Raw genomic sequence first — 14473 nt, 5'->3', positions numbered from 1 at the left:
GCATGCACTAGCCCGTAGTAAGCCTTAGGGGGTATGTATATACCACCTAGTGTATAGAGAAGCACTACGCATCCAACCCTACTCGAAAAAAGAAAGTAGAGAGCCCTCGAAATAGTCCTGAAAAGTTAGGTTCCATCATGAATCATAATTGCATGTGATTGCATTTTTCGACCCAAACAATGGAATTACTTATTGAGTATTTTTAAATATCAAACTATTGATATTTTTGTCTCGGTAGACTAGGATCCCATATACGGAAAACAGTATTAACTGAGGAAGCCATAAAAACAAGTCATGGTAGTTAGATTTCTGCATTCAAGTTGTAGTCTTGATGTTCGGGTAGGTCAACAACATTTTATTTCTAACTTTTTATTTGATTGTCCTTACCCTCTAGGTTTTTACCACTACAGTATTATCGTTCTCTATCGTTTTTTGTATAGATGTCCTCAAAGAAGTAGTCACCATTGTCGCTGCAGTTTTGGTTTTAGATCTTGTATGTACTGAATTGTCGAGTATTTGTATAATAAAACAGTAGAAATTACTCATATGTGGATGGATGAATTGTACCACCATGGTTACAAACTAGATATCATAGGTTTTGAGCGAAATGATTAGTGTTTTGAATTTGACCGCACACTAATTTGGTCACGGACTAAATGACCCAATTTTTTTTTTATAGAAATTTTAGTCCCTTAAATTTTTTTTTTTTTTTTGTTATATTACTCTATGAGCATATCCAACGCTAGAGTATTTTTCGGTAGTTGTGAACTATATTCAGTTTAGAGATTTGGTGTGAAATTGAGTTAAAAGTTTGATTCTTATGATATCTATTTCGGACTTGTTGCTTCCAAACTTTTTAAAGGGACCCGAGCAAAATTTGTTTATTTGTTAAAAATAATTTTTTTAATCAACTTTTACACTTTATTTTCTCGAATTTAAAATGAGTCTAAATTTAGATAAGTCGGAACTTAATGTTATTTCCTTTTATTCTTCTCTTTAGAATCCCGAATGAAAAGTTATATTGATTTTATAAAATATTATTTTTTGAATTTTCGTTAAAAGCAAATTCGAAGTAAGACCAAAATAACGATCCTAGGTCAAAATTAAGCGAACATAAAAATACATTTTGAATTTTTGACTTTTTAGACTAAATGTATATATCTAAATCTAAATCAATTGAGTTGTAATTACAGGGTTTTATTCCAAGTTTATTTTGTATCTAATACATACAAAGTAATTTGTTGAATGGTGAAAATTAAAAATATGTAGGAACATATATACGAATACATTTTGTTAGATGAACACGACTCTCTACAATGATATAATATTGTCCACTTTGAGCATAAGCTCAAGAAAGCAAACCCCTACTTCACCTATTTACCTCGTTCAAGAATAAATAGGTTCCGGAGTGAACTCTCACTAATCTTTCGAAAGAAGTTGCTTGACTGATAGTTTGGATAGTAAAAACAGATGCTATCGGTGGATTCAGTCTAAGGCTATTGGTTGGAGAGATGATCTTAAGCTTATGCATATAAACCTACCTACTCAAAGGTGGGCAAATCAAAGCTGTCACTTTCCAGTCGAATAGCTTTCAATTTCAGAAATCACTCGAGCCAAGATCTCATTCAAAGAGAAAGATATAAAATATCTTGAGTTTCTTTTTGTATATTCTAGTTAAAACATACACTCTCAACCAAGATAATAAAATTTTAAAGACTTTCCATCCACATCACGCACATTGAACGAAATAGATAAAACAAATAAAGAAATACGTAGAACGAGAGAGAGAAATAGAAACACAATGAGGAGGTTTGGATTATACAAGGCAAATTGAGTAGCCAAGTGCGTATTAGTGAAGTGTTGCCAACTTCCCCATTGGTTTCCTTCGACATATTACTTTAAAAATAATAATAATATGAATCCCCTAAGTAAGGGAAAAGAGGAGGAGATTAGAAAGCGGGGGATGGGGTCCACACCGACCTTCTCTTCCAAATACATTAAAAACTACAACTCTTACTCTTTCACTGTAATTTTACCAATGGTTTTTGACAGCCCTACTAAAAACCCCGCCATCAAAACACCATTCTATTCATTCAACACCTTCCATCCTCACCATACTCTTTCTTTTACCCATACATTCCCTTCTTTCCCTTCAAGTACTTCGGTTTTCATACCATATTCACATTCACACTCACACTCACCACTGCCTTCCCCCGCCCCATCGCGAATCCTCTCGTCCCGTCTGGCATTCTCGGCCCTGGAGGCTGCTGCTGCTGCTGCTTCATTGTGCCTGCCAGCTCCATGGTGGTGGTAGAACTACTCAAAGGTGGAGTTCCCACATGGTTCCCATGGTTGTTATTGTGATTATGGTGGTACTGTGATCGACCACGTCCTTTACCCCGTACCCTATTACGAACTCTTCTCTGCCCACCGCCATCCTTCTCATTTCCCTGCTCCTCTCGCTGCAACAAATATAGTAGTAAAAAGAAGGAAATACATTTTCCAAGGTAGAACAAATATAATATGGCTCACGTTCAGATCACTGTTTCTTTTTCTTCAACACTATTTTTACAACTCAAGGACATAGTTGTAGTTGTACAACCTACATAACTAACAAATACAAAAAGGTTGCCTTTTTCTTTATTTTCCCACAAGTATCTGCCTCAATCTACTACCATTTTTCCTCGTACTACTCGCACAGTACGACATTAGAAAACTTGAGTAACGACATTCAAAAATCGAACTTATTTCCATTTCTGCACCCATCAGGATAAAGACTTCAGTTAACTTCTTTGATTAATAGTGTACACGATTTTCTAGATCAAATTATGTTTACACCAGTGAGCAATTATTAAAAGTTTTCGCTCTTAGTAGAGAAGTAAGAGCTGCAATTTTCTGGGAGGTTTCAAAAAAAGTAAAAAACACATAACCTTGTGATATGCGTCAAGTATTCACCCATGGTGCAACAGTAAGCAAGCCTATTGTAAGACATACAACTCATACGACAACAAGACTACTCGACTTAGATAAGTGATTTTGCTCAGCCGAAAACAGCAGTTCACATCTAGAACTCTATTCTCATTGGTTCTCATCGGTCCCAGTCCACCTCAAGCTCTTCCTTCAGAGTCTTCTTTTCCCCAACTTTCTTATTATCGAATCAAGTATCCTTTTATCCTCTCAATTCCTATAACTCACCTAAGTTCTCTTGCCCCGGCCCGTACCAGCTTGGACATGCATCAGTTTTCCTTTTCTTTTCCATAGAACTAATTCACTAATTAGGCTCACCTACCTGTCTCCTAGATACTTGAACCAAATTGGAAGGTTTAACCTTCCTTCGGGAAATCATGCACAACACTTTTAATTTAGAAAATTATATCGGTGGAAGGTATAACATTAATTTGAGGACTATTGGTGTAATATCATTTAATGAAGGAATTAGTCTATTTTTTATTTCCATTTTGTAATGTTTTCCATTTCCTAGAGGATTAGTTAGCTTTCCTTGTTCATTTCCTTTTTTGTACTGCTTCATACTTTCCAGAGGACGAGTTAGTTTTTCTTTATTTTATAAATAGGCCTATGTACTTCTCTGATGCATAACAAGAAAGAAGAGTAATGCACCTTCAAGCCAATTAAAAATAAAGTCTACCTTAACTGGTGATGCCTTCATAGCTGCCCCTCATTTATTATGACCAAGACCCACCTTCCAATTTATTCCACCATCATGTCATAAGAATCAAAAGTCACATCATCGATAGAGGAGGTTCCTACCGTCCAAAAGACAGGTGACCTACAACACATCTAACTGTCATACCAACTCAATGAAAAAAAACTTCCTTAAACCGTGCAGACATACCTTAAAGGAAAGGAAAAGGTTTGGTACCAACGACAGTAAAAAATTTCCTACATAGACGAGGAAGACTCCATGATAATGTCATGGCTCTAAGACTCTGTGGAGCCATCCATTAGCGATACATCCTTATTTTTTTTAGAGTGCACAAGCCATATGTGCCTTCATTCATCGCACTTACTCAAAAGCTCAAGATGCAACTCAAATCTATGAGATCAAGATCATAACTAAAGCCATGCAACAAGGGAAAACTGTCATAGAATATCCTAATGCCTAACAAACATTGTGACAGAAACTCGATTATTATCGAGTATTCAAAATGAAGTGCACTGCAGATGCCATGATTCTAAAGAAACTCATAGGAGTAAACCATGATTATGACTTTTCGGTAGGATTCAACAAGTTTGACCAAGTCTGAGTTGATCATCAGAAAATAAGAAACACCGTCCCTTGAAGAAACAATCTCTCTTATTCTAGTAGAAGAGAGCATATGAAGTCTTATGCTTGACATACTATCCAGTGTAGATGCACTAGCTTTTGTTGTTAAGAGAGGTCTTCTCTTGAAGTGCTCTTGACATTCATGGCTAAGAGAAAAAGTGAAAAAGTGACGGTACTCTTGACGTTCATAGCTAAGAGAAAACCATAAAGAGAGGGAAGTAGCTCAAGAGAATAGGATGATACCTTAGAAGTAAGCATGAGAGGGACAATGTGGTTGAGTTAAGAAACAGTTGAAAAAAATAAAAAGTAGTCTTGAGAGTGGACAATCATAACCAAGAGAAAGCCATAACGATCGGAAATTAGCTCAAGAGAATTGGTTGCTTGCCCGTAGAAGTAATCTCGAGAGAGAAGAAACTCAAAAGAGTGGATTGTTTGATCCATAGAAGTGTTCCTCCAAGAGAAGTGAGCACAAGTATCAGTGAGACTTGAGAGTTCTCGATTAGCATTGTATTAAGTAGATATGTTCCAATAATAGTGGCTTGATAAGCTCCAATTTACATAGTTATGTTTGATAAGCGTTATAGTGACTCAATAGATCTCTAAAAGTGCTGAAATCAAGCAGTAAGCTCTGATTCAGTGTTTAAGGTTGTTTTGACCATGCCCACAGGATAGGGTAGGGACAGCGAAGTCATCCCCATCCCTATCCCGCCTCCTATTTCAACCATCTCTATCATCACAAAATTCTTCATTTATTTTCATAGGGATAGAGGTAAGGATTACTTGTGGGATTAGATTCCCCTAAGAATTTTTTCCCCATTTTTATATTTTTCCAAGAACTTTTTATAATTTCCATTTTTAATATAATTTCTATCAGAAATTGTAAAACATCCTAATAAATCTTTATAAGCAAAAATATAATATAATATTCAACCTAATTTCTAAAAAACCGAACTTCAAAACTTAAAAAACTTATATTTATTTATTTTTTATTTACTAGGTAGAGAAATAAAGAAATAAAGAAATAAAGAAATAAAGAAACAAATATATATATATATATATATACCCATACAATATACATATATAATAAGTTAATTTTGTGCCTTAGTTTTGATATATCTATATATATATATATATATATATATATATAGATATATTTATATTTATTATAAAAAAGAGAGGCGGGACAAGGATTTGGACATGGACAAGGGTGGGGAATATTATCTCTAACCCCGTTTAGCTAACAGGCTTTCCTGCTCCCTCCCCCATTCTGTGTTTAAATGGGGATTGTCCACCCCATTCTTGATGACTTACAGATTAAGGGAGAAAGTTTGATAAGGTTGTACCATGACAACAAATCAGCCATCAATATTACTCATAATCCTATCCAACATAATAGGACAAAAAATATTGAAATTGATCGACATTCTGTTAAGGATAAGGTAAAGGGGATAGTATGCATGAGTTATTTGTCCTCATGGCTTCATCTGTAAGATGTGTTAACAAAAGAACTTCACAACTGATTGTTTCATATAAGTCAAAGAAATAATCTTAATTTGAGGAATATGGGTGTAATCCCATTTAATATGAGAATTACCCTATTTTCAATTTCCTTTCCTCTAATATTTCTATTCCCCATAAGATAACTTTCCTTTTTTGTTTCCTTCTCTTTATGGTTTCCTATTCCCTACAGAATTAGTTAGCTTTTCTTATTACAAATAGGCGTATGTACTTCTATGATGAATAACAAGATAGGAGAGTAATACAAATTACTGTGGCAACTATCATAGAACTATAACCTCCTACCAGGAGTTAATAGAAAACACTCCAATTTGGTTGCAACTACTTTGTTGAACTGTTTGAATAAAGAACGTCCCAAAGATTTAGTTGGCCAAGTCTCCATTCGCCCTTTCAAGTTCCCAATCACACCTCCACTACCAATTGTTGAGGAACAAATTTCTCAATTAACCAACTCGCTAAATTTTCCTTCATATTAACACAACGTATACAAGCAAGAGAGTACCCATTCCGCAAAGGCACATCCACCCCCCTTCGACAGCCAGAACTCTTCAGTTTCAAAGCCATAATACTCAACATTTCTACCGCCACAAAAATATGATCTAGTGCCAAGATTATACACTAAACGGTAGATCTCTCCAAACTTATGCAAAGTCCAAAGAAAACTTGAATAGATTCAGAGCTAAAGGTGATTGTCAGTTAAGCTCTAAAAATCTACAAAGGATGAGTAGACTACGATGACCATCTATAAACGGAAGGTGGGTTACATGGATATAATGTCCTCACACTTCAATCAGACATCTAACTACACCCAAAATTCATCAGCCTTTCTTGGAACATTTCCAACAATATTGAACCAAAATTATTGAATTTTATCCCTTCCCTCTCAATCAATGTTTTGAAATACCTTTCTAACTACTAAGTTTATGATCTTCATTCTTTTATTCTTCAATAGACCAACGAGAGATCCATGTATAATCAAGAATTGCCAAGCATATAAAAGGAAAAAAAAAAAAAAAAAAAAAAAAAAAAAANCTATCAACTTTCTTAAATAAACAGGCCAAATAGTTATTCTAATGTTTATCTTCAGTGTTCTTATGGTACTCATTAGCTGTATTAAGGGATTAAATAACCACAAGTCAAAGAGTATTTAATTCATTACATAAAAGAGCTTTCATACTTTCTTAAACTAAGCAGAAAATTATTATTATTGTTCTAACTATTTACACGAGGCAGAAAGAATCAAAAGCTCAAAACATTTTCATAGAGGTGTAAGGCTCGTGGATCGGTGCAAGTTTCAAGGCTAGAAACTTGAACCTCTCTCCCAAAGCAATGCTCAAGGCGTAAGCCTCAAAAATTCTTTTCAAACATTGGTTCTATTCCTGTGCTGCAGCCACCTCAAACTTCTTTATGGGTCAAGGACAGTATTCCTAGGATTGTGCCTTTTCTCAGTCCTTTGGGGGATTCAACTTCAAATAAATAATAGACATTTTAGAGGTGGGTAGAGGTCTTAGGGGGAACTGTGGGAGGTTCGGCCTCTTTATGAGCTCTAGTGGCAAAGGGTTTTTTTAATTATAAGTAAGACTTCATTCTTTTAGATTAGAATCTTCTACAGCAGTCTTTTGGACTCTTTTTTTGGGTGGCTTTTATTCTTTATATGCATGCCCTTGTACATTCTTTCCTTTCTCTCTCAATGTCTCAGTTTCTTATTAAAAAAATAAAAAAATAAAAAGGCCAATGAGGTTAGAGAATTTAATAGCAGTAGTTTAACTCTCGAGCCATAAATAGAGACTTTTAACTGGCATTTGACCTCTTCGCATGATCATCCACATTTATTTTTCTTCTTTGCAAGCCATCAAATCTCAACAATGAATTTTTACATCCACAGTTAGAAGTCCTTTTTGTAATCCTCAAGCTTCCCAACTTAACCTGACCGCCCCCTTAGGGCCAACTCCAATTCAGTTTGAACAATTTATCTTTTAAAAATGATCTATCGTTTCCTCAACACACCTTCCGCGCCATCTGAACAATTTATCTTTTATGATTTTTCCATCCTTTATTTCCTTTCTGTCTCTGATGACATATATATTAACCCTTTTCTCATTCGTAACTATCCATGATTTCATAGTAATATCCAATTCTTCTCTTCACTCCTTCCACTAAAAATAATTTAAGAAAAATTAAAGAGAGAGTGCATTAATTTAAAGCTTCCAGGAATCTAAAGAAGCTTAGAGGGAGTTCACTTGTACTTGTTCATGCGGATGAATGTCAACTTGATCAGAAAGATCGTCTACATGCTTCTCAATACGTGGTTGTTCAGAGGTTTCATCATCTTTGAAGTTCATCTCACCACTATGTCCCTTCTTTCCACGAGCTAGAGCAGATTTTGACTGTGAACAACAATGAATTTTTAATTAAAACACGCACAAACAAAACAAAGAAAGAAAATAAATCAAGAACAAAGCTTCAAATTTAGGGTTTGGAACTAGTATAAATTTTTGTACACATAAAATAAAAAAAATGCTTAAACATGTCAAGAAGGCAACTCACCGTTCTGTCTTTTAAGTTCAAATAAGAGAATATAAAAAACCCGTGCAACACACAATAAAACACAGGAAATACAGTACACAGTATATTAAGCTATGTAGCAGAAACCAAATCAAATACATGGAATAAGTATAGTCTTAGTTTAAGTACCGGGCATGAAAGCATCAAACGAAGCCTGAGTGCATTTCTCCAATTCCCTTCATCATTTAATTCTGCAACCTGAAAAATTATGCAACTTCTTTTACATCTGAATCTCCTTTACAAGAATGAAAAAACTTTCATACGTAATGGAATTGAAAGCACTTACAGCCTTCTCCGCCAGCTCCACTGATTCATATTCCACGAATGCATGCAACTGAAACATAAAATGTTGAGAATTATGTTATTCCCTTGAATAAAGAATAAGAAAGATTGTAGTTAATTTAAAATATCATGGACGTTGATATTCAGCAGTAGTTTGAGTAGCCTATTTAAGGCTAAAAAAGTTATATTACTCAAATGTACCATGACTAATCGCTATTCACAAGGCCATTGATATAGGACATTTTATAAGGCATCGGTTATACAGTAAAATTTCTCATCGGTTATTCTATAAAACAGGCTAATCTACAAACATCAGAAATTATATTTTACTGCCAGCATCTATGAAAATCAGGGGGATGCGACAAAAACCAAAAGAAGGTCAAAACATTGTGGGATTAGGCAATGAAAATATATGCAGATTGTATACCAAATCAATCTCTCATATTTTACTTGATCAAATATGAGAGAGACCAACTCCATCATTTTCAAAGAATTAAGGGTTACATAACTAGTATTTTTTTTTTTAACCAATATTTGAAATTTACAAAAGGGACGTGCTATCCATGATGGATACAAAATGATGGATACAAAAGACCGGATGAGGGAGGTGTGACTATAGGAAGCAAAAGTATTTGACAATTTACACCAACAAATAGCGAGGTACACAATGTTGCAGAAAAGCTTCGTAAAAGTTTGCCTTCTCCATGAATACTCTTTGATTTCTTTCTTTCCATAGATTTCAGAAAAAAGCCATAATGAGGTTTTTTTCCCAGCAAGGCTTTAGCGTTCTTGGAGGGGGTGATATGCTAAGGCCATGTCCAATAACTCCTTTACCCATACAGGGAAAAGTGAGATACCATCCGAAGAAATTGCGAATCCTTGTCCAAAAATTATGGGTATGTGCAGCATAAATATATGGCTTTGTGATTCATTGTCTTTCTTACCTAATAGGCACCAACTTGGGAACAGAGTCATGTAGGACATTATTATTATTTATTTTTTATTTTTTATTTTTTTGGTAGGTTTTCACTTGCTCTAATGGATTTATGTGCGATTTTCCATAAGAAAATCTTCACCTTTTTAGGGTGATTTCCTTTCCATATTGTCTTTGCTAGTGTGGGGTTGATTGCTTTTGCCTTTTCCCCTATGTCCTTCATCAAAGATTCCAAAGAGAAGACCACTTCAGCGCTAGGAAGCCATTTTAATAAGTCTGCTTTTTCAGGCAACACAAAAAGGCTTAACTCTGCTTTTCTAGACAACACAATTGGGGCTAGGTCAAGGCTTAACTCTGCCCATTCCACAGCTTCATTATCTTTAAGTTCCTCCCAAACTTCAAGTCCCAAAATTTGTTGGCATCTTTCCATGTTTCTTTGATCGTGATCATTTTGTCATGAGAGAGTCTATACATAAGTGGATATTGCAAGGCTAGCCTAGTGTTTTCAATCCAAGGGTCAGTACAAAATTGAAATAAATGAAGATGGGAAGCGATGACAACTGTATATAGATATAATGAAAAAGGAAAGGAAGGACGATATGGAGCCGCTGGTCGTACACTATGGTCAGCGACCTCCAAAGTGAAAAGGATGCACAGAGGGGGCAGAGAGCGGACAGAGGAAGGAGACAAGTCAGCCACCTACCCTATTTCCTTCTTGATTTCAGCAGATTTGGGGTGCCATTGTGTTTAAATCAAGAGAGAGGGAGTATGAGGGAAGTAGATCGAAACCTCAAGTGTTTTCTTGGAGTCTAGGCAACACCACGAGAGAGATTCCAACAAAGGAGCTTGCGACTTAAAGGTCCATCTCTACAACCATGGTGCACACAAAGGAGAAACTCGAAGTTATACAGATCACGTGGACGACCCGTTGCTCGTAGATGAAGATGGATGGGCGGGAGCTGAAGCAAAGGAAGGAAGGAACGCTGCCTCCGCAAATTGCATAGAACAGAGAAAGATAGTTACGGGGAGGAAGAAGAAAGAAGTTGACCCGCTGGGCTAAACCGACCTGAGTGACCCAACCCACACTATCAACCCACTTGATCCAACTCGAGTAACCGCCTCACCTAGTGATCCAATCGCCCGAAACCAACCTGACTCGATTTAAAGGACTTAACCAGACCCACCTAGTTGACTCCAACCCGCCATTTGGACCCCGACCCGATGGACCTAATTGAGGATTTTTGAGAAATTTGGAAACTCTTGAAGACCTGAAATAAGCTCGGGAAGACAACAAACATGTAAGTAGCTACATGGATTATTCAAGTAATACTTGTAGGGGACGATAGGACAATGGGCAAAATTCATTAGGGAGCATGTTAATAAATTTAGTTAATCAAGTTGGATACTCAATTGGAATCATGATGATAGACCTAGTTAATCAAGTTAGATACTTATTTGGTAGTATGACAATGAGACTATTTCAGCTAGATGTATATTTATTAGAAAACATGACGACAAACCTAATTAATTAGGTTGTTTATAGTTAAGCCTAGGAACCTTTACATAGCCTTGTATGCTCGAATATTTTATTGGATATATGTTATGTGTCCTAGTGAGCATAGGTATAAATATGCATGATTATGAACGGTTAGTGCACATCCTTTAGTCTTAGAACCCACATTGGGTCCCATTGGCATTCTCGGGTGACCAGACAATCAAGTAGGGACAATTGGGGCACAACCAATAATTGTGAACTTTCATAGTATGGTTAGGGTCTACTTGGTAGCTATTGGTTAGTTGTCACCTACAGTGGACGCCAGGAGTCGTAGAGAGTATGCTACCACGGTGCACCTTGTAGATAGCTCGTATGAGGTGCAGGCGATTATAGCACTAGCCTGCATATATTGCACAAATTACCTCATACACACGAGACTTACCCATGAACTCGCCATAGGGCAAGTTGACTCATGTGCTAGGAGCACAAGGTTAAGGGTAGACTTTGGGAGATATAAACAACAAGTTGAGTACAACCTAACCCTACATTATGACCCGAGGGGCTTAGTTATGCACCCTAGTGTAGGAGTGTCTAGGGCCTGGGTACATATAAGCCTATAAGGTTAGCATAGATGGTAACCATGGTAATGGTTAACACTAGAGTCAACATGTGAGCACATACTTAAGGAATTATTGTAAGTACTAAATCTAACGAGAGCCTAAAAGTTGGCTGCTTACTGAGTATTTTATACTAATCCCATGTTATTCTATTTTTTTAGGAGTGGAGATCACGGTCGAGGGTAAAAGAGTGCAAAGTCGTGCAGCTACAAGGGTGCCCTTTAGATCAAGTCGTCTTCCTTTCTTGTCATTTTATTATCTTTAAATGTTGTTTTTGGTGTATTTTATGTAAACTATTTTGGACTAACTCCACGGACGTTGTTTTGTACTTTTAATTGACCTTATGTTAGTTTTAATGCATTTTAAATTAAAACTTTTCCTTGTCTCCTGCATTTCAAGTTGAAAGATTTTATCGCCATTTTGACTCTTGAGTCTACGTGGCGATCCATGATTCGAGGCATCTAAAAACGGGTCGTTACAACTATGCTTCCCCAGCACCCACCCTATGGCAAATAGGATAGGTCATCTTTCTACATATATTTATGAATAATCTTTCTATTTTTGTAGCCACTTTTCTCGGCAATTTGAATAGAGATATGTAGCAAGTGGGAAGGTTGAATAGTGTGGCTTGTATTAAGGTGATTTTTTGTCTTTTGAAGTATAACATGATGACCATGTTGATAACCTTCTTTCTATTTTTTCAATAATGGTCTTCCAGAAGGAGAAGGATTTGTGATTCCCATTTAAGAGCAATCCTAGGTACATATGTGACACTCAAGTAAAGGAAGGGTACATGAATTAACCAAGACCACATCCGAATAAGAGCGATCCTAAAGATAGGATGATTAAGAAAGGTTTAAAGGAAATGAAAGTTACTACCTATATCTATACCAACAAGGTACACCTTCCTTTTTGGTGGCTCAATCATAGGAACTCCATAGTTAACGTGCTTTACTTGGAGCAATTTTATGTGGGGTGAATTTCAAGGAATTTTCTTAGGATGCATATGTGAGAGGACAAAGCATGCTAGAAGGACTCATATTGGTCTGTAAGGTAGCCTTCACTCTTAAGAAACGAGGAGTAGGTAACGTGACCATGTCGCAAACGATGATAAAGAAATGTTGGGGCCATCAGGTGTCGAATCTGGATTCCGAATCCTGATTTGAATCTTGGGCATGGGGCATTACAAATGGTATCAGAGCGATACCTCTCCCAATAAAATGTGGTTCGGGGACAAACCAAGGCATTTGACACTCAAGTAAAAGAGGGGTACATGAATGAATTGAGACCACATCCGAATGAGAGCAATCCTGAGAATAGAATGACTAAGAAAGTCTTAAAGTAAATGAAAATTACTACCTATACCAACAAGGTGAACCTTCCTTTTCAGTGGCTCAATCATAGGAACTTCATAGTTCAGTGGGATTTACTTGGAGCAATTCTATGTTGAGCGACCTAGGAAGTTTCCTCGGATGCATGTGAGTGAGGACAAAACATGCTATAAGGACTCGTGTTGGTCTATGGGGATAGTCTTCACTCTTAAGAAACAAGGAGTAGGTAACGTGACCATGTCGTTCGTGATGCAAGGGAATGCTAGGGCCATCAGGTGCCGAATTCGAATTCTGGGCATGGGGCATTACAACATATTTGGCCATTCAATCTTTTTACAACTGTATATGTTGGCGAAGTCTTCAATAAACCATTCCTTTTCGATGTTAGAAGTTGGCAACCTAATATAGGAACCATCTTCATCTTGATTTAGAAATTTCTAGCTTCATGAGATGGAATTCCAGAATTGGTTGAAAAATGACTTGAAAGAATCATCGAGGGTAGAAACAAAATCTCCATGGTAGTTCAGGCAAAGAAAAGAGATTGAGAAAATAACGGAGGATGTTGGTTTATCCTTTGTGGAACAGGCAAGAAATGGTTCTTATCAAACAGAGATTCGATGAGATATGTTGCAATACAAACTTAGCCATACGACTATCCCAAATAAGAACCCTATTCCCGAAGTAGATGAATTGCTTGATGAGTTATTTGGTGCTATAGTGTTTAAGATTGATCTCAAGTCTAACTATTTTTGTTTATGCCTTTTGGTTGGCACAATGCTCCCTCTCCTTTTCTATCTCTAATGAAGGATATCTTAGAGACTTACGACAGTTTGTATCAATGTTCTATGATGATATCTTAATCTACAACACTTATATACAAGACCTACTAGAAACCTCATTAGAAGAATATCGTCATAGTCTGCTCTTTAGATGAGCAACTCAAATATTGTTGGCAGTGTTGTGGCTTAACCTCTCCCCCGTATTTGAGTAGAAAATTATGAATGAAAGCCAAAGGAGGAGGTACTACACATCTAGAAGAGTGTAGATAATGGTTCGTGGGAATTCCTAACCAAATTGAAACACGTTTATAAGTTTGAAGCATCACCATGAACCATTAAATAATTTCCAGATTTTCACCTTATGGACAAGGCATCCTTTCTCCTCGTGCAAATGTTAAGTTGTTTGGCCACCTATTGTAAAAGTGTATTTAAGAAAGGTAACAAGGGGTACCCCAAAAGTTGGCTAGCGGAGGGCAGGCACACATGCTACATATAATTATATATTTAGAAAAAGGTATCTTTTTGTCATTCATGCACAGTGTGTACCCTGAAACAAAGAGAGATGTCAACTACTTGGACAGCTGTAACCATCCTTTAGAGCTGATATTAATAAAGATACCTATCAAATTGTTCAAAGAAAAGATTGGACTGGGGCGGGGCGGGGGGG

At 36.5% G+C, this 14473-nt stretch overlaps 1 protein-coding gene across 1 annotated transcript in view; it reads right to left on the bottom strand.

The window, feature by feature from the left end:
- Positions 1-1791: 1791 nt before the first annotated feature.
- LOC111811386 (la-related protein 6B-like) overlaps positions 1792-14473 on the bottom strand; it is a 17009-nt gene continuing 4327 nt past the window's right edge. The window contains exons 7-10 of the mRNA XM_023698201.1: positions 8655-8702; positions 8498-8566; positions 8050-8190; positions 1792-2462 (exon numbers count right to left, since the gene is read on the bottom strand). Of these exons, the coding sequence (XP_023553969.1) occupies positions 2169-2462; positions 8050-8190; positions 8498-8566; positions 8655-8702 (552 nt within the window). The 3' untranslated portion in view covers positions 1792-2168. The remainder of the gene's footprint in view (positions 2463-8049; positions 8191-8497; positions 8567-8654; positions 8703-14473) is intronic.

This window comes from Cucurbita pepo, chromosome LG15 (genome assembly GCF_002806865.2).
Source record: "Cucurbita pepo subsp. pepo cultivar mu-cu-16 chromosome LG15, ASM280686v2, whole genome shotgun sequence".
NCBI classification, from domain to species: domain Eukaryota; kingdom Viridiplantae; phylum Streptophyta; class Magnoliopsida; order Cucurbitales; family Cucurbitaceae; genus Cucurbita; species Cucurbita pepo.
The sequence above is the reverse complement of the archived record's forward strand: the minus strand, read 5'-3'. Positions and strand labels throughout refer to the sequence as shown.